Genomic DNA, 23,314 nt, shown 5'->3' on the forward strand with positions numbered 1-23,314 from the left:
CTAGAAACATAAATATGAACAGGTCTTACCACAGTTTATATAATTATCCAGTAAGTTTACCGCATATGATTTCTGGCTCTTCATTCTCGGTGCGAACAAAAAGCTCCTCCCACTTATTTCTGTACTTATTGTCCACTTATTGGTTGAGCCGGCCAAGTGGTTTTGTCAGTACTTGTTCCGTAGCTGATTATTCTTTGTCTACCCGGGAAAACATCTAATGCCGCTTATGTTTATATCTGCAAAACGTTCTCTGGAGCACTCGCACCTCGGTCCGGGTTTTTATAATGGGTGAGATAGGGAAAGATCATACTGGATAATTAAATAAACTGTGGGTCTTACAAAGAAAACCAGAAGAGAGTTCTTCTTGGTCAGATTATAAGACTAGAAACTGATACAATAATGACCCTTGTTCGCCTCTGCAACAAATTTGTCTTGCATTTTAGGTTCAGAGACAAATTTTTTCTTCAAATCATGGGTTTACCGAGGGGGGCCGTTTTATCTTCCCATTTGGCAAATTTCTACATAGAATTCATAGAAAATTCTGCTTTGGATAGTTTTCCCTTGAAAAAAAAAAACAAAAAACATGTGTATCGTCTGCTCTGTTTGAGTTTACTTCTAAAGGTTAGATTTTTTTCGTCTTGTTTTTAGCACTTAAGACGGTTGGCGGAGGTCCTTGCCGAAATATCTACTTTTATCCTTTTTGCTTCTTTTGTATCCACTGGTTGATATTACCCTCGTCTTCTTGGTTATTAAATCATATTATTTTTTTTATTGTTTGTCATACATAATTTATAGCCAGTGCGGTCTTAGAATGTATTTACAACAAGGAAACAAGGGATACCATCTCCCACATAGGTCAGAATAGATATGGACATACAAAGTACACAACTAGGACCCTTAATTTCACTGCCAAAAAAGTTTGGTTGAGATCTGTTTAGCTCTTCAGCTGGATGTCCAGATGACAAGAATTGAATACCCTCTTCTGTACAAAAATTCATCAGCTCCTGATCCAAGCCCCAGTCCTTGCATATGTAGCTTCTAGATCCCAAAAAACATAGCACAATAGCTGTTATTTAGTCCAAGTATTGTTAAGACCCAACAACCCCTTGCAGCAAATCATAGGCAGCGCAATACCGCTGCCTAAGTAAAGAACGATGTGGCACAATGTATATACAATGCATTACTAGTATTTACTTTTTTTGGTTTCTTGGTCTTAGCCCAGGGCACTTCGTATCGAAGGAGTTATCGTAGAAACTTCGAGAAAAAAAAAAAAATGAATGTGCATTGTCAGTTTAATATACATATACTGATATTTAGTAATCAAAATTTTAATATTATTTAATTTATTAAAGTTATAAAAGTAAAAACATTAATATTTGTTCGGTAAAGTGCATATTATGTTCTGGCCTTGGGAAGGCATAGGGGTTTTGAGCCATACTCATGTTAATTTCTGCTCGTTTTTAGTTTGACTCGGTTATCTATTGTAATTTCTGTCCGTTTTGGGTTTAATTGATTAATCGATGCTGATTTATGGTAGTTTCACGCTTGGTTGATTATTTGATTTTATTTTTGCTCATTTTTGGTTTAATTGAGTTCTTTACTTTTCTTTTGAAAAACTTATTTTGTGGGAAAGTTTTTTTTTAATTAATATCTAAATAACAAGAATTTAGGAGCCCCACTCAGCTCATTGATTGTAACATGTACAAACTCCCGAAAGGCACCTCTAGGACACTTGGCCTTACTTCCCAACACATTTAGCCATTTTTTTCAGCGTAGGCTAGTTGATTTCCAGATAGAAAATATGTTTTTGATAAGGACACTCCCCCACAACCCTCAGGGCAAGGGTTTTAGGTTTTACCCTGGGGGCATACAAGGTTTTTATAAAAGGCGTTGTCTTAGAAACTTCAAAACAGGCTCAATCGATTGGAAATTCAAAGGGCTAGTGCCCTTTTTAATAGTCGAATTTTATTGGAGGGCAACAAGCCCCCCCCCCCACGCCCATCCTTTACCCAAGAAAATCCGATCCTAATTTTTAGATAGGCAAGTTTTTAAGAGTAGTTTATTTCAAGATGGAAAACAAATTTTTGATGGCGACACTCCCCCACAATCCTCAGGGCAAGGGTTTTAAGTTATACCCTGGGGTATATAAGATTTTTATAGAAGGCGTTGTCGTAAAAACTTCAAAAGGGTCTCACTTGATTGAAAATTCAAAGACCTAGTGCCCTTTTTAAAAGTCGAAAGTGATTAGACGGCAACTAGCCCCCGCCCCCCGCCGCGCCCATTATTCCCCCGAACACATCCAATCAAAATTTTGAGATAGCCATTTTGTTCAGCGTAGTTGATTTCCTAATAAAAAATATGTTTTCGAGGAGGACACTCCCCCACAACCCTCAGGGCAAGGGTTTTAAGTCATGCCCTGGGGTCATATAAGGTTTTTATAGAAGGCGTTGTCTTAGAAACTTCAAAAAAGCCTCATTCGATTGGAAATTCAAAGGCCTAGGGCCCTTTTTAATAGTCAAAAGTGATTGGAGGGCAACTAGCCCCTCCCCCACGCCCAACATTCCCCCATACACATCCAATCAAAATTTTGAGATAGTCATTTTGTTCAACGTAGTTGATTTACAGATAGAAAATATATTTTTGAGGAGGATACTCCCCCAGAGCCCTCAGGGCAAGAGTTTTAGATTTTTCCCTGGGGGCATATAAGGTTTTTATAGAAGATGTTGCCGTAGAAAGATAGTAAGATATACTTATTTTGTGGAAAAAGTTTTTTTAATTAACTTCTGTTCGTTTTATATTGACATAGTCTTTTCAGGGAAAAAGAAAATAACACTTTAAATCTTTTCGTTTTAAAGACTTATAGTTTGGCCTTCTATTTGTATGCTGGAGAAAAACTTTCAGCAATTTTTAACAACATACACCCTTTTAAAAATCTGGACATAAAAAGTACAGTTTAATTTAGTTTCATACCTCCGCTAGTTGACCTAAAATGGAAAACTTGATACCATTCACCAAAAAATCTGTTTACTTTCTTTGATAGCTTGGATACACTTACACCATTCTGATTAGGTTAACTTTAAGAGAAGAAATAGCTTTGAAAGTTTGAATATAAAACCCTCAGTCGTTCTTGGGATACTGCTAAGATGCCTTATTGGGAATTAGCATTATCACAGTACATTTTGATTTAATCTTAAGGCAACATTTAGTTTCTAAACATAATGGGCAAATAGAAGGGCGAGCGTGGGAGGGGGATTAGTTGCCCTCAAATCCTTTTTGAATATTAAAAAGGGCATCAGCCATTTTTCTTTTTATTCGAATGAGCTCCTATCGAAGTTCCCACGCCAACTCCCTCAATACGAAGTGCCCTGGTCTAAACCACTACAACAACAACTAAAAATATTACTAATCACTTTCGACTGTCAAAAAGGGCACTAGCCCTTTGAATTTCAAATCGAATGAGCCCTTTTCTGAAGTTTCTACGACAACGCGTTCTATAAAACCTTATATACCCCCACGGCATAACTTAAAACCCTTGCCCTGAGGGCTGTGGCGGAGTATCCTCCTCAAAAACATATTTTCTATCTGTAAATCAACTACTCTGAACAAAATGGCAATCTCAAAATTTTTATTGGATGTGTTTGGGAGAATGATGGGCGTGGGGGGGCTAGTTGCCCTCCAATCACTTTCGACTATTAAAAAGGGCACTAGCCCTTTGAATTTCCAATCGAATGAGCTGTTTTTGAAGTTTATACAACAACGCCTTCTATAAACATTATATAACATTATATACCCCTGGGCATAACTTAAAATCCTTGCCCTGAGGATTGTGGGGGAGTGTCAACCTCAAAAACATATTTTCTATCTGGAAATCAACTACGCTGAGCAAAATAGCTATCGCAAAATTTTGATTGGATGTGTTTGGGGGAACGATGGGCCGGGGGGGGGGGCTAGTTGCCCTCTAATCACTTTTGACTATTAAAAAGAGCACTAGCCCTTTGAATTTCCAATCGAATTAGCCTTTTTTGAATTTTCTAAGACAATACTTTCTATAAAAACCTTGTATCCCCCCAAGGCATAACTTACAACCCTTGCCCTGAGGGTTGTGGGGGAGTGTCCTACTCAAAAACATATTTTCTATCCGGAAATTAACTAGCCTACGATAAACAAAATGGCTATCTCAAAATTTTGATTGGATATGTTTGGGTGAATGATGGACGTGGGGGGGGGGGGCTAGTTGCCCTCCAATCACTTTCGACTATAAAAAGGGCACTAGCCCTTTTAATTTCCAATCGAAAGAGCCTGTTTTGAAGTTTCTACGATAACGCCTTCTATAAAAACCTTATATGCCCCCAGGGCATAAATTAAAACCCTTGCCCTGAGGGTTGTGGGGCATTGTCCCCCCCATAATCACATTTTCTATCTGGAAATAAACTACTCTGAACAAATTGGCTATCTCAAAATTTTGATTGGAAGTGTTTGATTTAATGATCGGCATGGGGGGGGGGGGTCTAGTTGCCCTCCAATCACTTTCGACTATTAAAAAGGGCAATAGCCCTTTGAATTTCCAATCGAATGAACCTTTTTTGAAGTTTCTACGACAAAGCCTTCTACAAAAACCTCATCTGGCTCCAGGGCATAACAGTAAATCCGTATCCCGGAGGTTGTGGAGGAGTAATTTCCTCAAAAAGATATCTTCTATCCTCAAATCAGGTACACAGACAAACCGCTTATCTCAAAATTTTGTTTGGATGTGTTTGGGGGAATGATGGGCGTGGGGGGGGGAGGGGGGCTAGTTGCCCTCCAATCACTTTCGCCTATTAAAAAGGGCACTAGCCCTTTGAATTTCCAATCAAATGAGCCTTTTTTGAAGTTTCTACGACAACGTCTTCTATAAAAACCTTATATGCCCCAGGGCATAACTTAAAACCTGCCCTGAGGGTTGTGGGGGAGTGCCCTCCTCAAAAACACATTTACTATCTGGAAATCAACTACGCTGAACAAAATGGCTATCTCAAAATTTCGATTGACTGTGTTTGGGGGAATGATTGGCATGAGGGGGGGGGGGGGGCTAGTTGCCCTCCAATCACTTTCGACTATTAAAAAGGGCAGTAGAACTCACAATTTCCAATCGAATGAACCCCTTTTGAAGTCTCTACGACAACGCCTTCTATAAAAGCCTTATATGCCCCCATGGCATAACTTAAAACCCTTGCCCTGAGGGTTGTGGGGGAGCTTCGTCCTTAAAAATCTATTTTCTATCTGGAAAACAAATACGTTGAACAAAATGGCTATCTCACAATTTTGATTGGATGTGCTTGGGGGAAAGATGGGCGTGGGGGGCTGGTTGCCCTCCAATCACTTTCGACTATTAAAAAGGGCACTAGCCCTTTGAATTTCCAATCGAATTAGCCTGTTTTGAAGTTTCTACGACAACGCCTTCAATAAAAACCTTATATGCCCCCAGGGCATAACTTACAACCCTTGCCCCGAGGGTTGTGGTGGAGTTTCCTCCTCAAAAACATATTTTCTATCTGTAAATAAACTACGCTGAACAAAATGGCTATCTCACAATTTTGATTGGATGTATTTGGGGGAGGGATGGGCGTGGGGGGGGCTAGTTGCCCTCCAATTACTTTCGACAATTAAAAAGGGCACTAGCCCTTTGAATTTCCAATCGAATGAGCCTGTGCCTGAAAACCCCTATGCCTTCCCAAGGCCAGAACATGATTTGCACTTTACTGAAAAAAATACAAATGAATGTGTATTGTCAATTTAATATACATATAATAATATTTAGTAATCAAAATGTTAATACTATTTGATTTATTAAAGCTATAAAAGTAAAAACATTTAAATTTTTCAGTAAAGTGCAAATTATGTTCTGGCCTAGGGAACTCATAGGGTTTTTGAGCCCTACTCATGTTAATTTCTGCTCGTTTTGAGTTTGACTCGGTTATTTATTGTAATTTCTGTTCGTTTTGGGTTTCATTTATTTATCGATGCTGATTTGTGGTAGTTTCACGCTTGGTAGATTATTTGATTTTATTTATGCTCAGTTTTGGTTTAATGGAGTTCTTTACTTTTCTTTGAAAAACTTATTTTGTGGAAAAAGTTTGTTTAATTAATAATAAAAAAAACATTGGAGCCGTATGGCCTTTAGTATAGGCAACATGCCTCTGACGTTCTGATGACACGAATTTATCACTTAAACAACCTCCCGTAAAGGTCAGATTAGACATAAATGCTAGAGAATAGGGCGATTAGTCTTAATTTTACCAAGCTTTGTTGAGATAAAACAACTCCTTCTACTAGGTGTCCTGATGAGAAGAATTTACGGACTTTTCTCTCCTATAGAGGATAGGTGATGTCAATAAACTCCAAAGGAAAAACTAGAATGCTAACTTTTACTTCCAATCAAGTTTTGTTAAGATATAAAAACCAGTTCTTGTATATGTGAAAAGGAAAAGATTCCAGAGAACCTTCCTCCGCATCCCCTTCCATATATGATTTAGATTTGGATTGTAGATGGACTTAATTGTATCTATATCTGGACTTGCGCTTTATATGCATATTATACCTTCAGAAAATTTGATCACAACCAAAATTTTATAGAAAGCCAAAAAATGCAATTTCTAGGCTATTGACCTTCTTTGAAATATTTCTTCGAAATCTAGAAAAATTACTGAATCTTACACCTCCAGTGCCTAGGAGATAAGTCCATGGTCTACTCTAGTTTGACATTATATGAATGCTAAGAAATTCACTATCTAAGTTAGGCTAATTTTGTGTTACGTCTTGTCTGTAGGCTACTGTTTGTAAACTTAAAAAACGAATCTTCTCTTTTTCAGGGAGCATATACTGGGAAAAAAGTTTCCATAAAAAAATGTAAAAAAAAGCCACAGGTTAGGATGAAAATTGGACTGTATTATTGCCTAAAATTATGAAATAAAGTCATTTTTTCGGTTTTCCATTACATTTTCTACATATTTAAACCCATAATGTTAAAATAAACGGTTAGGGCTTATCTTAATGTCATATTTTTTTTATATTTGGACTTTGAGGTCAGAGTTTTATTGTCTTAAATCCCCTCGGAATAAAAATTGTATAGGATTCGAATCTTAGTTTTACAATGTTGCTGGTGCGAAGTCACTATCAATTTTTTTTTTCCAGGAAATTGTTTATTCAGCCAAAAAGTTGGCAAATCTGAGGTTTATGATGTTTTCTTTGTTCCGTCCGAATTCGCTCATTTTTTTACTGTTTTTTTGGCGACAGCTTGTGGAGAAAGGAGCAGAGATAGACAAGAAGAGCAGTTCAGGTCAGAAAGTGTCCTTAAACCACCGGGGAAAGGTGATTGCCTCTCAGTACCTGCAATTCCCACAAGTTGAGGATTTTTCATCAAAAGAATAACATTAGACAGCCATGTCTATAAAGTAGCCTGACATTGCTAGAAATTGTATGCAAGAAGAAGGTTAATTGCAAAGATTGAAATTCTGAAACTATATATTTGAATTTGACATTATCAAACAGTTCATGGTAATGAATAGTAAGTAAGGAGTGATACAGCTCAATAGTAACCGAAACTCTAAGAAACAGAGTCTTGATAACAATGGATACGTCAAAAGAATCGAATTTTGATACTTATTCAAAATATGTAAAATCCATCAAATTTAATGTTACCCATCAAAAGTTACAAGCCTGAGAAAATTTGCCCATTTTTGGAAAAGGGGGAAACATCCCCAAAACATCAAGTGATCTTAATAAAAATTACACAATCAGATTCAGCATACCAGAGAACCCTACTATAGAGGTTTTAAGCTCCTATATGCAGAAATGTGGAATTTTGCATACTTTTTTTTCGGGAAGAGAGATAATGGTTGCATGCTAATTTGTTTGTTTGTTTCTTGTTTTTTTCCCAGGGGTGATCGTACTGAACAAGTCATCGTAGAAGATCGGGAGAGGGCTCATTTGATTGGAAATCAGTAGTTCAAAACTTCTTTTTAAGGTAACATAAATAATTGAGAGCAACTACCCCCCCTCCCACGCTCATTTTTTCCCAAAGTCACCGGTTCATAATTTTGAGATAGTCATTTTTTTCAGCATAGACGAAAAATCTAATAACTATGCCTTTGAGGATGACTTGAACCCCCACAGTCCCCAGGGCAAGGGTTGCAAGCTATGAACTTTGCCTATTGTTTGCATATAGTATTTGTTATTGGGAAGTATACAGACGTTTTTCAGGGGAGATTTTTCTGGTGGAGGGGAGGGGGGTTACGTGGGAGGATCTTTTTGAGGAGGAATTTTTCGTGGGGGGAAAGGAACTTCCCATGGAGGAGGAGCCAGATTTCTAAGCATTATTTAAAAACGATCAGAAATTAAATGATAAAAAAAACAAGTTTTTTCAACTGAAAGTAAGGAGCAACATTAAAACTTAAAACGGACAGAAATTATGACGCATATGAGGGGGGTCACCCTCTAATTATTACCTCACTCTTTACGCTAAAGTTTGATTTTTTGTTCCAGTTATTTAAGAATGACTCCTGAATCACAAAGGCCATTTAATTAGATTATAAACTCTTTTAAAAGTTTCAAAAAAAAATTGCGTAAAGAGCGAGTTATTAAGGAGAGGACAACCCCCCTCATATACGTAATAATTTCTGTCCGTTTCAAGTTTTAATGTTGCTCCTTACTTTCAGTTGAAAAAACTTTTTTTTTCTATTTAATGACTCAGGATAGACCTACTAGAGCAAGAAACCCACCAAACTCGTACAGAGAGAGACAAGAGCAATAACCAGCCTCTGCTCTTGGCCAGAGTTCACAAGATAAGAGTCAGTAAAACAACCTGTACAGGTGCATGAGATGCCCTCGGGCAATAGCAAAATTCTATTTGATGCAATTATGCAAAAAAAAACTGGGTTAAAACTTTGGTAGATGAAATAGCAGGGCTGAAAAGTAAATTAAGCAAAACTGAAATGCACAGGTATATCCATTCTGCTTACCTTGACCTAAATGAAAGAGTAAATGAAGTTGAGTAAAGGTCTCTAAGACCAAACAGCAATAATCAGCAATAGCAGACCCTTGTAGGAGAAGAGTTATTTGCCGACATGGACCAATAAAAGTGAAAGTGCACCATTATTACAAAAAGCCTAGAGGACAGTAACACAGACACCAACTAAGCAAACACTGTTATGAACAAGTTCAAGAAGTAGTAGTCAAACAATTAGGGCTTGAAACGCCAAATACCCAAAACTATTCAGAACAAGACAAAATCAAAACCATAGAGGATCAGACAATTTAGGTGACAACATCCCAACAAAACATAGACCTACAAATCTTATACATTCTCTGAAGCCAACCTGACTCTTATACATGATAATGGTAATAAGCTTACCTAAGCTATGGATGTCAGGTCTTGATTTTTCTTCAAACGATAATTTTGACAGGACCTGTGCCTGTCATCCTCAGGTTCAAATTCAAGTTTCTTGTCAGAATATAAAATCACTAAATAAAATAAAACTAAAATCGCTGAACAACACTAATAATGAGCCGAACCTGGAATTATTGTTGTAACATGGCCCTAATTTTGGTAGAGGCGTTGATGGCCGCTATCCTAGTACGATCTCAAAAAGGTTGGGCCTATAGAAGGGGGGTGGAGTTTTTTGCAAGTTTTCAGTCTATGGGTAATGGGTTCCCAAACTTCGCTGATGTGGAACTCTCCATAGTCTTTATTGATGGCTGGTTTGTTTTTAGCAATTTCCAGAGCTTCTCTGATTTTCTGCTTTAAGAATTGTGGAACAATAGCTATAAGTTGGACCTAGTCAAACCTAATGGAGTGGGAAGGGTTTTCAAAAATATGATGGACCAATGCTGAAAAACTATCTTCCTCATCAAGCTTTGTCTTTTTAAGGCAGGCATCAATGGAATCAGCATGTTCTTTTAATTGGTGATGTAGAGATCTCATGGTGCAACCTATATAGGTATCACCACAACTACAAGGAATCTTATATACTCCTGGTGGATCTGAAGTGATCTTATCTTATCTGAAGCGACGTTCTCACGTCTTTATGTCTGAACAATGCTTTCTTCTTTTTCAGGCATCAAACTTACAAACAGAAGTGGGACATACCAATGGGAAAAGTCTTGGCACTGGTTCTCAGTGAGGTGCTTCTACAACATATTGAAAATAATATCTTCAAGCAGGACTTCGGGATCTCCAACTCTACATGAGATAGGTAGATGATTGCTTAATAATTTGGAATGGGACAGAAGACAAAATAAGATCCTTTCTCAATATTTTTAACCAGCAGGATCCAGATATAAAGTTCACCATCGAACTCGAAAATAACCACAGTTTGCCCTTCTTAGATGTTCTCATTGCCAAACGGGAAACTAGGTTTGACTTGAGTGTATACAGTAAGCCAACTCATAGTGATAGATACCTGAGATATGACTGCTATAACCACCCAATAGTAAAAAATTTTGTAGTCTATTCATTGGTTGATAAAGCGTTTGTAGAGTGTTCCTCTGATTTTCAGCTGAAGACTGAACTTGATCATATAAAAGATGTTCTTATAGGCAATGGCTACCCCCAACAAGTCATTGATAAGGTTATTTCCAGGAGAAAGATTAGCACAAAAACCAAGAGCTCTATACCTAAGAGTGAAGAAGATAAACCCTTTTTGTCATTACCTAATATTAAGGGCATTACTGACATTTCAAGCTTCAAACTCACTAAGCTTAGCTTTAAGGTGTTTTTTCCTTCTCGAATGACCATCTCCTCCTTCTTGAACAAAGACAAAGATAAGAACACATCAGATACAATAATTCCAGGTTCGACTCATTATTAGTGTTCAGTGATTTTAGTTTTATTTTATTTAGTGATTTTATATTCTGGCAAGAGAATTGAATTTGAACCTGATGATGACAGGCACAGGCAGGGTTGCCACCGCCATGGATTTATCCATGAAAACATGGATTTTTTAACCCCTGACATGGATTTTGGAAACGCCATGGATTTCCATCGATATTTCAATAAAAAACATGTATTTTTCAAGAAAACATGGTTTTTTTCACATGGTATGGAATTAGCGTCGCCCAGAAAATCAATCTTTACGGTGAGCCAAAATGGGTTAGCGGACCAGCTGTCTCACTACTCGTACATCTGTGGCCATAGATGGCGCTCCACCTCCAGCTCAGCTGGACCAGCTGACGTGCTCAAGAAGTCCGTGAAATTCAAAACTTCTGGAATGTGATTTGTTTTGACCAGTTTTAACGTTTTATCCATGCCCAAAAACAAAAAATCTGCCCCTGCTTTTGCCCCCACCAAGGTAAGTTGGAAATGGCTGTACAGGAAAGCTATGCGCGATAGAGATACCCCTTTAGTCAACCTCATTGGTTTTGCGTCTGATAATGCAAGTGTGATGCTCGGTAAACAAGAGGGCCTGGCTGCGCTTTTAAAAAGATGTGCCGTGACTCGCCGTTTTCGGGGGTATTTCCCATTCTTTCGCTCTGTGTTCGGCCGCTGGTTGCGATGTTCTAGACCCTGAAATAGTACAATTAGCTCACGACGTGTATAATTTTGTCGCTTATAGCCCCAAAAGGAAAAGGGAATTTGCCGAGTGTCAGAAGTTCGTAGAAGTTGCCGAACACGCAATACTTTAACCGTCGAAGACACGCTGGCTAGCAATGGAGCAAGTTGTGAAGAGGTTCCTTGAGTAGTGGGATGCTTTGAAATCCCACTGCTCAACCACTTCTCAGTGGGATGCGTCTACTTTGGGCCCAAGTTTATGGTACTCTGTGAAGGAATGAGTGGAGACGTGGATTTTAGTCACAAGTTGATTTCTATTAAAAATAAGTGTGTCATGTTTTACCAAAGACTGTGTGAGGAAATCATTAGAAGGGTCGATTCCAGTGACGAGCTTTTAGTTTAGCTGGTAGCGCTACCTTTGGTACCGCTACCCAAAGTGACCGTATCAATAGCTTGGTAGGAATTTACTCACGGTTTTCCGCTACCGTGAGTTTTCTTCTTCTTTCGAAAATCAGCACCTGGAATCTATGATAGACTCCTTTCGGCTTCTAGGAGGTTTCGTCTAAATACACAATCAATACAACGAAAACCAACAGATAAACAAACAAGGTTTTTTTTGTTTTTTTTATATCAACAACCATTTTTTTTCTTCAATTCTTAAGGAATATAACACTCTTGGTTTTCATATAACAAAAGCAATTCATATAACAGAAAAAAAAGTAAAATAAGAAACAATGGAATTGGATGGCTTGTGGGAAGTACAAGTACTCGAGCTGCCATAATCCCAGCAATTTAAGGCCTGGAGGCCAGCTAGTACCTATTCGGCTCTTGTTACTCGCTCTCACTCTCTTCTGCACTCACTCCGCTTCTTCAAACAATATTAGTATCCACGAGAAAATCAATTATGCTTTTGTACAAGTATCTTTCATCTGATGCATTATAATTGGCTTTAAATAGCTCGTCAATATCTTTATTCGTCTTCAGTCTTTCAAATGTACGTTTGATATTTGCTGCCAGGTAAGCTGTGCTGTGGTATTCAAAAATTATATGTTGTAAAATCTCAGGCACTTTTAAACAAAATCGGCAGTGTGAGTCGTCCGTTTTATTCCATTCATGTTCTTCCTTTCTTAAAATCAGAGAGTTACTCTTTATTCTGAAATAAAGAACATTAGTTTCCCGAAATGGGAAGATCAGAATAGGAGGTAAGAATCGTTTTATAGGTTTTCTATGTCGGGTTACGTCACGTAGAGTGAGAGACCTGGCGTTGATAGAAATAATTGTATCCACTGTAGAATTTACCAACAAATCAGTAAGTTCATTATAGTATATACCCTGATGACTTGGAACGTGCTGAAACTGGATGATAATATTTCTCTATTGAAGGTCAAAAAGAAGGCTCCGAAAGTAATGCAGATTCGAGTCCGGTGCTGATTTGTGCACTTTAGAAATCAATTGTAAGGCTGACTTTGAGATTGAAAAGACTACGCACTTTTTTGATAGTGGAGGTTTTGCTATAACTACCTTAAGTGCCTTGATTATAGCTTTAATCTCAGCAGTCAGGATGGATGCTCCATTTGGCAGCCTTGTACAAATATTTAAAGAGTAGCATGGGATTGTCGCAGCTGAACCAGCTTTGGACCCTTTTACCGAACCATCTGTGTAGCTTTGTAGGATATCAGGATAATCATTTAAGACGTTCTGTTTGAAAACTAACTTAATCTGAGTGGGGAGAAAACTTGACTTCTTATCCATTATAATCTCAGTACATACATGAATAGGATTAAACTTCCATTTTGGAGGCTGAAGATGTAAAGTACAACTCCCTGCCTCCTTGTTCCAGTTGGAAACTAGTTCAGTGAAAAGAATCTAAGAGTGGATATGCCAGCTATTATTCATTGAACAATTATTGCTAAAGGTTTTTGAAAAAAAAAAAATGCAATTGACCAATTGCTTGGATTTTTGTGTAATACTTGATTACCAGCATGTTCCTCCTTTCTTGCACTGACAGCATACAGTTAGTGCCAGGACCTTATGACTTGAGGTACGGTATGGTTGTGAAAACCAAAGGCTATCTTTATTGCCATGTTTTGGAGGGTTTCCAACTTTGCTAAACTTGTTTTGCAACATCCTCTGTATGCTTCAATACCATACTCAATCTTTGACTGGATAAACCTTTTTAAAAATCTAGCAGAACAGTTGGTGACTTGGCCCATTTAGTAGTAGCTAAATGTTTGAAAAGAATAAGCCTTTTCATGCAAGATTTTTTAACAAAATCAATATGGTTTTTCCAGGTCAAACCATGGTCCAAATGGATACCAAGAAGTTTGGGAGAAGGGTCGTAATCAATTTCATTTCCATTTATCCATATCTTGGGAGGGACAAATCCTTTTCTTTTGTAAAATATAGTTGCCTTAGTCTTAGATGCTGATACCAGTAGAGAACAAGCCATAGAAAAGGCCCATAGCTCTTTCATCATTTGGTTTAATTCTGTTGCCATATCATTTGTATTGGACCAAGAGCTCCAAATCAAAAGATCGTCAGCAAGCTCTGCTTTGCAAGCATTCTCAGAGCTGAACTTTAAATCCGACAGAAACAAAGTGAACAATAAAGGGCTAAGTGATGACCCCTGTAGGAGTCCTTTATGCACTGGATATACGAGACTTTATAATGCCTGTTGGATAGGTAATTATCTAAAAATTCGATAACCCCCTCTGGGAAGTCCATATCTTTAAGAGTTTTGCAGAGTAAAGTTTTATCAATTTTGTCAAAAACAGCCTCAAAATCCATCAACACGGCAATTAAAATCTTTCCTTTCTCTGTGGATTTTCTCATAGCCGCTTCGAGGAGGACTATATTGTCCACAGCGGATCTACCCCAACGAAAACCTGATTGGGACCTTGGTAGTAACTGGTTAGATTCGACAAACCATTCCAGTCTCTTATGAATTATTTTCTCTAAGAGTTTACCAAGGACCGGTAAAATTGAAATAGGTCTATAAGACTCCACTCTTTCGGGAGGTTTTCCTGGCTTAGGCACTGGTACAATAATAGCCTGCTTCCATAACTTCTGAAATCTTCTACTCTGCCAAGATTGGTTATGAATATGAAGTAGTTTGGTTTTAAAAACGTCACCAAACTCAATTATCCATTTATAACTGATTTCATCTTCACTTGCTGCAGATGAAATATTGACTTCCCCCATAATATCATTCAACTCTGTTCTTGTCAGAGGCACCAATAATTCCTCCTTTGACTTGCCAGTATCATGGAGTTTGCAACTGAGGGGTTTCATTGTCGCCAATACCTTAGTTTTCCCAAAGCTGACGGCTAAAGCTTCTGCCTTTTCTTTATCAGTATGTAATAATTTGTCACTGGATCATGATGACAGGACTGTGCTGCTTGTATTTTTATTACTTCCCATCATTTTATTTATAAAGGTATGAATCTTTGTTGAGGGGACATTTTCGTCTAATTCTAAGGAAAAATTATTCCATACTCCTCTTTTAGCTTTTAGCACTGTCTTTTTGACCAGAGATTCGGCTCTCCTCATTGACATCGATGCTTCTTGGCTAGGATGCTTTTGAAACCTTTTTCTCGCCTTTTTCTTATCCTTGACTGCCTTTCTGCAATCATTCCACCATGTTTTAGGATGTTTCTTAACTATTGGAAAATTAATTTGTTCAGAAATAAGCCCCATAGCCTTTCTTTCAGCTGCTCTTTCTAAATGGTGTGAAAAGAGGATAGCTTGACATTCAAGGTCATCTTCCTCTGTCAATGGCGAATAGTCTGCTTCATTTAAATAATGTTTGAAAAGATTCCAATTAGCTTTCAGTATGTTGAATTTAAATCTTGGTTGGTTTGGGGTCAGGGATTCATTTGTTATCTGACAAAGCAGAGTAGTATGGTCAGTCTGAAGTTCAGGAACTATTTTAATCTCAATATTTGGGTCTAGCCATGTAGGTCCGATTTGCAAATCTATTGTAGAAAAGGAATTTCCTCTAACATTATAGTGAGTTGGAAGCCCATAAGGAGTGAAAATAGAAATCGGCTTAGGACCAAGAATTAGGGTTTCAAGAGAACTTCCTGCTTTGTTTGAAGAAGCACAATTTTCCCATAGGAAACTATGAGCATTAAAGTCCCCCAGAATAATAGTATTACCATCACATGTAATTTCCTGAATGATATCTGTTTTATCATTATTACCCTTAGGGTTATAAAAAAACAATTTTAAGTTGTTTCTCCACCTCTAGATGTAAACAAATAGTAACAGCATCTATCTCACAGGGATACTCCTTAGAAGCAATAAATGAATGGGAAATAAAATGTCTTATAAGGATTGCAACACCTCCACCTTTTCTCCCAGTAAATCTGTCCTTCCTATAAATATTGAAACCCAGTATATGAATTTGTCTTAGGCTATGAAGGTTAGTTTCTTTTAAACAAATTACATCAACAGGATTAAAAGCAATCAAATCTATCAGCTCATTAAGTCTTAAATTTTTCAGTGACACAACATTCCATTGAAGAATTTTAAAATTACCCACTGTTTGTGCTTCCATCTGATCAAATGCAGAAGTTGTATCATCCTTAGGAGGAGATTGCTTACCTTTGCTTCTGGTTCTTTGTGCCAGATGGAGCTCTTCCCTAAGACTGAGAGAGTTTTTAGGTTTTCTACTAAACTTATCTGGTTTTATTGCTTCTTCTTTGGAGCTGCTGGGCATCCTTTTTGTAACAAAATAGCTTTTATTTGATCTGTGTGTCCAGATGTGCTTATAAGATAACTTACTCCTAGAAAAGTTTCAATCTTTTGGAATTGTTTGCTATTCACTTGATCATTATCATCTAATTTTTTTTGCATGACTTAAATACGCCCAGTTTGAATCTCCTTGGAGAGGTATTATACCATGAAGTGCTTGAGCATATGAAGGATATACATGTGTGTTTTTATGGTTGCCTTGAAGTGGAGAGTTTACATAGTACATCTGAGGTGTGTAATTAACTCTTCCTGTAGCACTTATAGCTGAAAAATTGTAAGTTTGCACTTTAGGAGTTTTTAGAATGGAAGATGCAACTACTGAAAAAGGGAGATTTTGTTCAGTTGATATTCTTAAAATATCTGCTCTGTGCTTATGTGTAGGGCACAATTGTTTTTTAATTGCACTATGACCCTCCATTTTGCAGTTTTTACAATAGTGCTGACTTGCTTGGCAGTTGTTTTCATTGGGGTCTTTTTGTCCACATTTAGTACAGGACAGATTTTGCTGTGAACATCTATTAAACAAATGTCCATGTAAATGGCATTTGGAACATTGAAGAGGCTTAGCTTTGTATAGTTTGTACTTAATTTGTTGTCCAAATAAATATATTTCATGATTCAGCTCATGTTTAAGGGAGATCAAAACTGATTTGCTAGGGGATAATTCTTCATTCAGCTGTGTATTAAGCTGCATTAGATGGATAAGCTCCAGGTTTCTTCCTCCTGCATCCAGCAGCTCTGCCTCTAGTTGTTGCTTCTCAATGGATAAATCAACGCCATATATAACATATTGGAATTTCTTTTCCTTATTGATCTTAGTGGCCTCAATGCCTGAGCCAGCAATGATAACAGAATTAGCATTTTGTAGAAAAGACATTGCAGTTTCATCCAATTGCATGAGCCATAGTTTGGTCTCCCTTTCCTTATCAAGATTTTCTTTGAAACTGTCAACAGATGGTGAACTCTGTTTTGCTCAGATTGTTCCAAAGGCTTATGATGTGGTTGGAGAAGAAATGGATCCTCTTCCTTGTATTAGCACACTTCCAAAAAAGCTTCACTGAATGACCCCTGATTCTTGATGACTGGGCATAAGTCTTTGTCATCAGGCTGGAGCAGTTTGTAAGTCATTATCATATCACCTCTTCACTTATGATATGTTAGAGTTGGTAGCTTGAGGCACTGCAGTCAGCATGCATACTCTTTGTCTTTGAGCCCCTTTACACATTTAGATGCCCATCTTTGGACAGACACGAGGACCATCTGGTCTGTTTTATTAATTGGTGTGGATACACACATTCCAAATTCTAATCTCAGTCTCATCCACTGTCATTTTTAATATGCATTGACAATATCAGCCATGCTCTCACCAGATGATTAAATCTTAATTCAAGTAAGTGAAAAATAATATCAATTATTACCCTCTCCCCCCCCCCAATAATATCAATTCACTTACCATTAAAATTGATAATATGCAAGTGGTATTTGGAAAAAAAACAGAGTGTGAGAGAGATTTTGAGGTAATTATTGATACCAACCTCAAATTTCATGTCCATTCATCAAAAGTGACTTTTAAAGTAAACCAACTTGTGGGACTGATATGGTGATAATAATAATAATAATAATAATATAATGCAAAACAAATAGGCCACAGGGCCTCTACAAAAATCTTTTAAATTGAAAAAAAATCATTTAAGCATATGGACAGTTTTTCATTACTGTAACAAATCAACAGTATTCCCTCATATTCAAAAATCTGATCAAATGTATAAAGCAAAAGAAGAGACTTGACAGAACAAGATTTTAGGCATATTTTTCAACCCCAACATATTCATTAACCAGAGGACACTGCCAATGTTAAAAAAAAAAGAAACAGATCAAACCCTTCCTTGAATATCATGCTTGTCAGTGTGTTAGTAAAAAAAGACTGGAATAGTCTGCCAGATGAGGCAGCATGAGCCCCCTCATTGAATATTTTGAAAGGGAAACAAGACATACATTGGAAAAAATAAGCTTTTTACATTGGAAAAGTGGCACACAGTCCTAAATTCATGACAGAAGAGCAACTTATAACTCAAAATCTGAGGGTGCTGTGCCAGGGTAAGCAAAGACCCCAGAAGTATCACTGTGCTGTAAGTTTATTACTGGGCTAATGACTCTAGATAAAAAAAAAGAATTGGTAAAGGTCTAGACTAGGGGCTCATGAGAAGGAAACATGTTAAGAAGATAATTCTTATTTCATGATATGCAGAATAACTATAGCTACCCCATTTTGAATGCAGCTCAACTATACTTTACCCTAACCCCAAATTATATATTTCTACTGCACTGTGCCAATATATATCTCTTGTTTCAACCAATGTATGGTACCTGTAAATTGAACCAACTTTGACAAAGCAAGAACCAGAGAAACAAGAGTGACTGGTGGTGAAATGTATTAGAAATATATAATTAGGGCTATATATTTGCATACTAGGTAGCTGCATAATTTTTGGAGGCGGGGTAGGTAAAGTACAGTGGAGCTGTAGTCAAAATGTGTTAGCAACAACTTTTCTGCATATTATGAAGTAAGAATGGTTTTTTTCAACATGTTTCCTTTTCAATATCCCCTAATCTAAACATTTACCAAAGAAACTAGAAGTCTTACTCCCCAGCACCATTTCTAAACTTTTGGATATTATAATTTCTCCAAAATTGCAAGATCTAAAGTGGATGTAAATGCCCTCTATACATCCTAGGCTTTGGGCACATATGCAGGATTTTTGGTGGGAGAGCCAATAAAAAAAAAGGAAGTTTAATTCTATGAGAAATAAGAATTCTGTTACATATCACACAGAAAACCATAAAAATTCCTGGATTGTCAGGTGTCTACTCCATTGGATATTACCTACTAGGTTCTAAAGCAAAATAATTTATAAATAAATACAACATGACTACAAATCATCATCTTCTTCATCTACTGTCAATGTGTTGTTGTAGGCTAATTTAAGAAAAAATCATCATTAAGTTTTCTTTCATAAACAAAATACATAAAAAGGGGCCATATTATTGGTTAAGATCAAATAAATTGCTTAATAACTAGGTTATTTATTATTTCAAATAATTCAAAATTATGAATATGGTGCTTGACAGCACCATTCCTGTTCATAGGCTAGGTCTATTTTAGACCCTAACTTTATTCCAGAAATTTTTGTCAAGCCTAGCCTATCTCAACTATATTTTAGAAGATAAAGAAACCCCTCAACTAGAATTTCATCAAACCTTTTGTTATTATAGGATATTTGGGTCAGAAGAGGCCATGCAAAAGTGTTACCACAAAAAAATGGCCTGCTGCAAACCAACATAATCAGCTAATTCTTGTATATAGCCTAGGGCTAGATCAGGCCCATTGGGGGAGGAGGATGCAATTGTCATGGTAGGAACTATTAACTAGGCTAGGCCTAGCCTATATTTGGAAACAGTTGTGAATTGGGAATCAAAGGGTACCCTAGCTAATTATTTTTTAATTATAATGTTTAGTTCAGAAATGGAATCTTGGCACAAGATAACACTGAACTCAAATTAACTTTGGTAAAATTCTACTTTAGCTACATTTGGCTATCTTGAAAAAGGGTTAGGCTAGTTTAGGAAAATGAAACTTTCAGGGATGGGTCTACAGGCTAAAGTATGTCCCAGGAAGTATTTTGAAGTAGGCTACCTGCCTCCACTTATTCTTCCTCTAGATGGTCCTGAAATTTGCCCACATGACAAGTCAATACCTACTGAAATTTTGACAAAACAACATTCTACCTTGATTTTCAGTTATCAGTTTCTTTTTCTCTGGCTTTAGTTCTGAAAATGTTATTCATGTTATTTGAACAGGATTTTAAGCCATATCAATGCTTTGTTTTCAAAATTTAGGAAATGTTTTTTGTATATCTTTAAAACCTTACAAATCAGGATTGAGCCAAGTTGTGAAGCTGAAAACAATGGTCAATTTTTACCAAATCATATTATTGACTTACAAATAAAGTGAACATACCACTCAATGCCTTTTTTATACTCTTTCCAAATAGAACAATCATTTTTGTTGGAAATGAATTTTACCCCCATCCCTATATACCAATTCAGGGTATATATTTGCACATTAGATGGGTGGAGGTAAAATTTAAACTTACCTCCCATTTACATCAGAAATGAAATTTGCCCTCACCCCCCCCCCCGAATGTGCAAATAAATACCCTGAATTGGTATAGCCTATATAGGGGTGGGGGTAAAATTCATTTCCAACAAAAATGATTATTATAGGCTATTTGGAAAGAACATAAAAAAGGCATGGAGTGGTATATTCACTTTATTTGTAAGTCAATAATATGAGTTGATAAAAATTTACCAAAACAATTTTGTTGTAGCCTACTTCATTTAAGCAGAAGATCTATTTTGCAAAGTTTCACTTTTATAACACACAGATTTTTAAAGGTCATCAAAGGTCAGGACCCAGTAAATATCTACCAAATCATATTATTGACTTATGCATAAAGTGAATATACCACTTGATGCCTTTTTTTAAGCTGATTACGAATATAATAATCATTTTTATCAGAAATGAATTTCAGCCCTTAAAGAACTTATTAGGCGGCAATTTAAAGCGGCAATTTAAAAAGACTTAAGCATTGAATTGAAAACATGGTGACATTTGGAAACTTTTTCTCTTTTGAAGATTTTTAGAGGAAAGACTTAATGATAAAGGTTCTCCCCTTGGATAATATAAGAACTAGGATCATTATACATATTTTAAAGTAAGAATTGTTTTATTAACATGTCTCCTTATGAGGGGGCCAAGGCTAAATAAATACCACCCTGAATTGGCATATATCGGGGGGGGGGCTGAAATTCATTTCTGATAGAAAAGATTATTATATTCATAATCAGCATAAAAAAAGGCATCAAGTGGTATATTCACTTTATGCGTAAGTCAATAATATGATTTGGTAGATTTTTACCCAGGACCCTTTAGAGGGAGAAGGATTGGATGTAGGTACTTCAAAGTACCTTCCCAGGACGTACTTTAGCCTGTAGATCCATCCCTGAAAGTTTCATTTTCCTAACCTAACCCCTTTCCAAGATGGCCAGAAGTAGAATTTTACCTTAAATTTAAATATGGCTTAAAATAGGAAGGCACATACTTGAAATGCCTCTCCAGAAAAAAAAATATGATAAAATGATGATGACAGTGCTTATTTTTTCAAGTGAGGCTCAGTTTTGAATAACGGCAAATACTTTAACCAAACTTCACAATAGGCGTTTATTTCTATGACACAATTCAGTCACTTGCAGCAAATGTAGGTGGTTTTATATAGACAATTAACTAAAAAAAAAAAAAAAAAAGTTTTTTTAACTGAAAGTAAGGAGCGACATTAAAACTTAAAACGAACAGAAATTATTCGGTATATGAAAAGGGCTGTCTCCTCCTCAACGCCTCGCTAATTGGTTTAAAAAATAAAGTTGTGAGACAGAGTCAAAATTTAGCGTAAAGAGCGAGGCGTTGAGGAGGGGACAGCCCCTTTCATATACGGAATAATTTATGTTGGTTTTAAGTTTTAATGTCGCTCCTTACTTTCAGTTTTAAAAAAAACTTGTTTTTTTTAGTTAACTTCTGAACGTTTTTGAATTAATGCAGCTTTGATTTTGGCTCACCGTACATGAATAATTAAACGAAATTCGCATATTAATTTTCCTTTTTTTGGCTAATTGGCTTTCTCGAAATTTTGTTCTGACGTAAGTTACGAATTGACTTACGTAATAAATTTCTATATTCGTATGTTTTTATTACGTATATTAGGGAGTTCACTCCCAAGTCAATACTTCGCTCTTTACGCTAGTTCGAATTTTGTTCGAATCACAAACCCCTGAATCACAAAGGCCGGTTAATTAGAATAGATAGCTCTTTTGAAAGTACTAAAAAAACTTTAGCGTAAAGAGCGAGGTATTGACTAGGGGGCGAACCCTCTCATATACGTAATAATTTCTGTTCGTTTCAAGTTCTAATATTGCTCCTTACTTTCAGTTGAAAAAAAACTTTTTTTTATTTAATTTCTGGTCTTTTTTAAATAATGCTGGAAAATCTGGCGCCCCCTTCATGGAAATGTCCCTTCCTTCAAGGAAATATCCTCCATGGAAAGATTCTCCCCCGTAACCCCAACCCCGACCCCCCCAGTAGAAAAAAAACCTCCTGAAAACGCCTGTATACTTCCAAATAGCCAATACTGTATATAAACAATGGGCAAAGTTCACAACTTGCTGTCCTTCCCCCGGGAACAGTGGGGGATGAAGTCATCCTCAAAGACATATTTATTAGATTTTTCGCTATGCTGAACAAAATGCCTATCTCAAAATTTTGATTGGGTGACTTCGGGATAAAAATGAGCGTGGGAGGGGGTCAAGTTGCCCTCCAATTTTTTTGGTCACTTAAAAAGGGCACTAGAACTTTCAATTTCCGTTCGAATAAGCCCTTTCAAGATATTCCAGGACTACTGGATCGATACGATCACCCCTGGGGAAAAAAAACAAATAAACACACATCCATGATATTTCTTCTGGCAAAAAATACAAAATTCCACATTTTTGCAGATAGGAGCTTCAAACCTCTACAGTAGGGTTCTCTGATACGCTGAATCTGATGGTGTGATTTTCATTAAAGTTCTATGACTTTTAGGGGTTGTTTCCCCCTTTTTTCGAAAATAAGGCAATTTTTTTCGCGTAACGTTCGTTACCACGAACTGTTTGATATGTGTTTTGGTGAGCTCATCCAGCAGTTCATCCATGTCACAGCAGGAAAGGTTTCGTAAGCTGATTGAGGCTGGCAAAATCTCCTATTTATGTCTGCTTCTCTGTTGCCACCATTATTGTTAAATGGATGATAGTCGTTTAACTGCTCCTGCATCGCAACGCAATTTATCCACATTAGCTGGCATTCATTCAATTGGAACAAAACTATATTTGTAAAAATCCCTTCAATTTTTAACTTTCCTCTCGTTACCACGCTTAATTTTGATACAA

The 23,314-nt window shown here is 36.8% G+C and overlaps 2 protein-coding genes across 3 annotated transcripts in view; one reads left to right on the plus strand and one right to left on the minus strand.

Annotated features, from left to right (window-relative positions):
* Positions 1 to 21,576, minus strand: part of Glyp (glycogen phosphorylase) — a 118,544-nt gene extending 96,968 nt beyond the window's left edge. For both annotated transcript variants that reach the window (XM_089092553.1, XM_089092552.1), the window contains exon 1: positions 21,442 to 21,576. The gene's annotated coding sequence lies outside the window, so the exon portion shown is untranslated. The remainder of the gene's footprint in view (positions 1 to 21,441) is intronic.
* LOC148950670 (uncharacterized) lies at positions 9,569 to 10,844 on the plus strand. The gene is made up of 2 exons (XM_089091916.1): positions 9,569 to 9,610; positions 10,305 to 10,844. Exons 1-2 carry the CDS (start codon positions 9,569 to 9,571, stop codon positions 10,842 to 10,844), a joined length of 582 nt encoding a protein of 193 aa, XP_088948042.1.
* Positions 21,577 to 23,314: the final 1,738 nt, after the last annotated feature.

This window comes from Artemia sp. Qi Xiang Cuo, chromosome 7 (genome assembly GCF_049724085.1).
Source record: "Artemia sp. Qi Xiang Cuo chromosome 7, ASM4972408v1, whole genome shotgun sequence".
NCBI classification, from domain to species: domain Eukaryota; kingdom Metazoa; phylum Arthropoda; class Branchiopoda; order Anostraca; family Artemiidae; genus Artemia; species Artemia sp. Qi Xiang Cuo.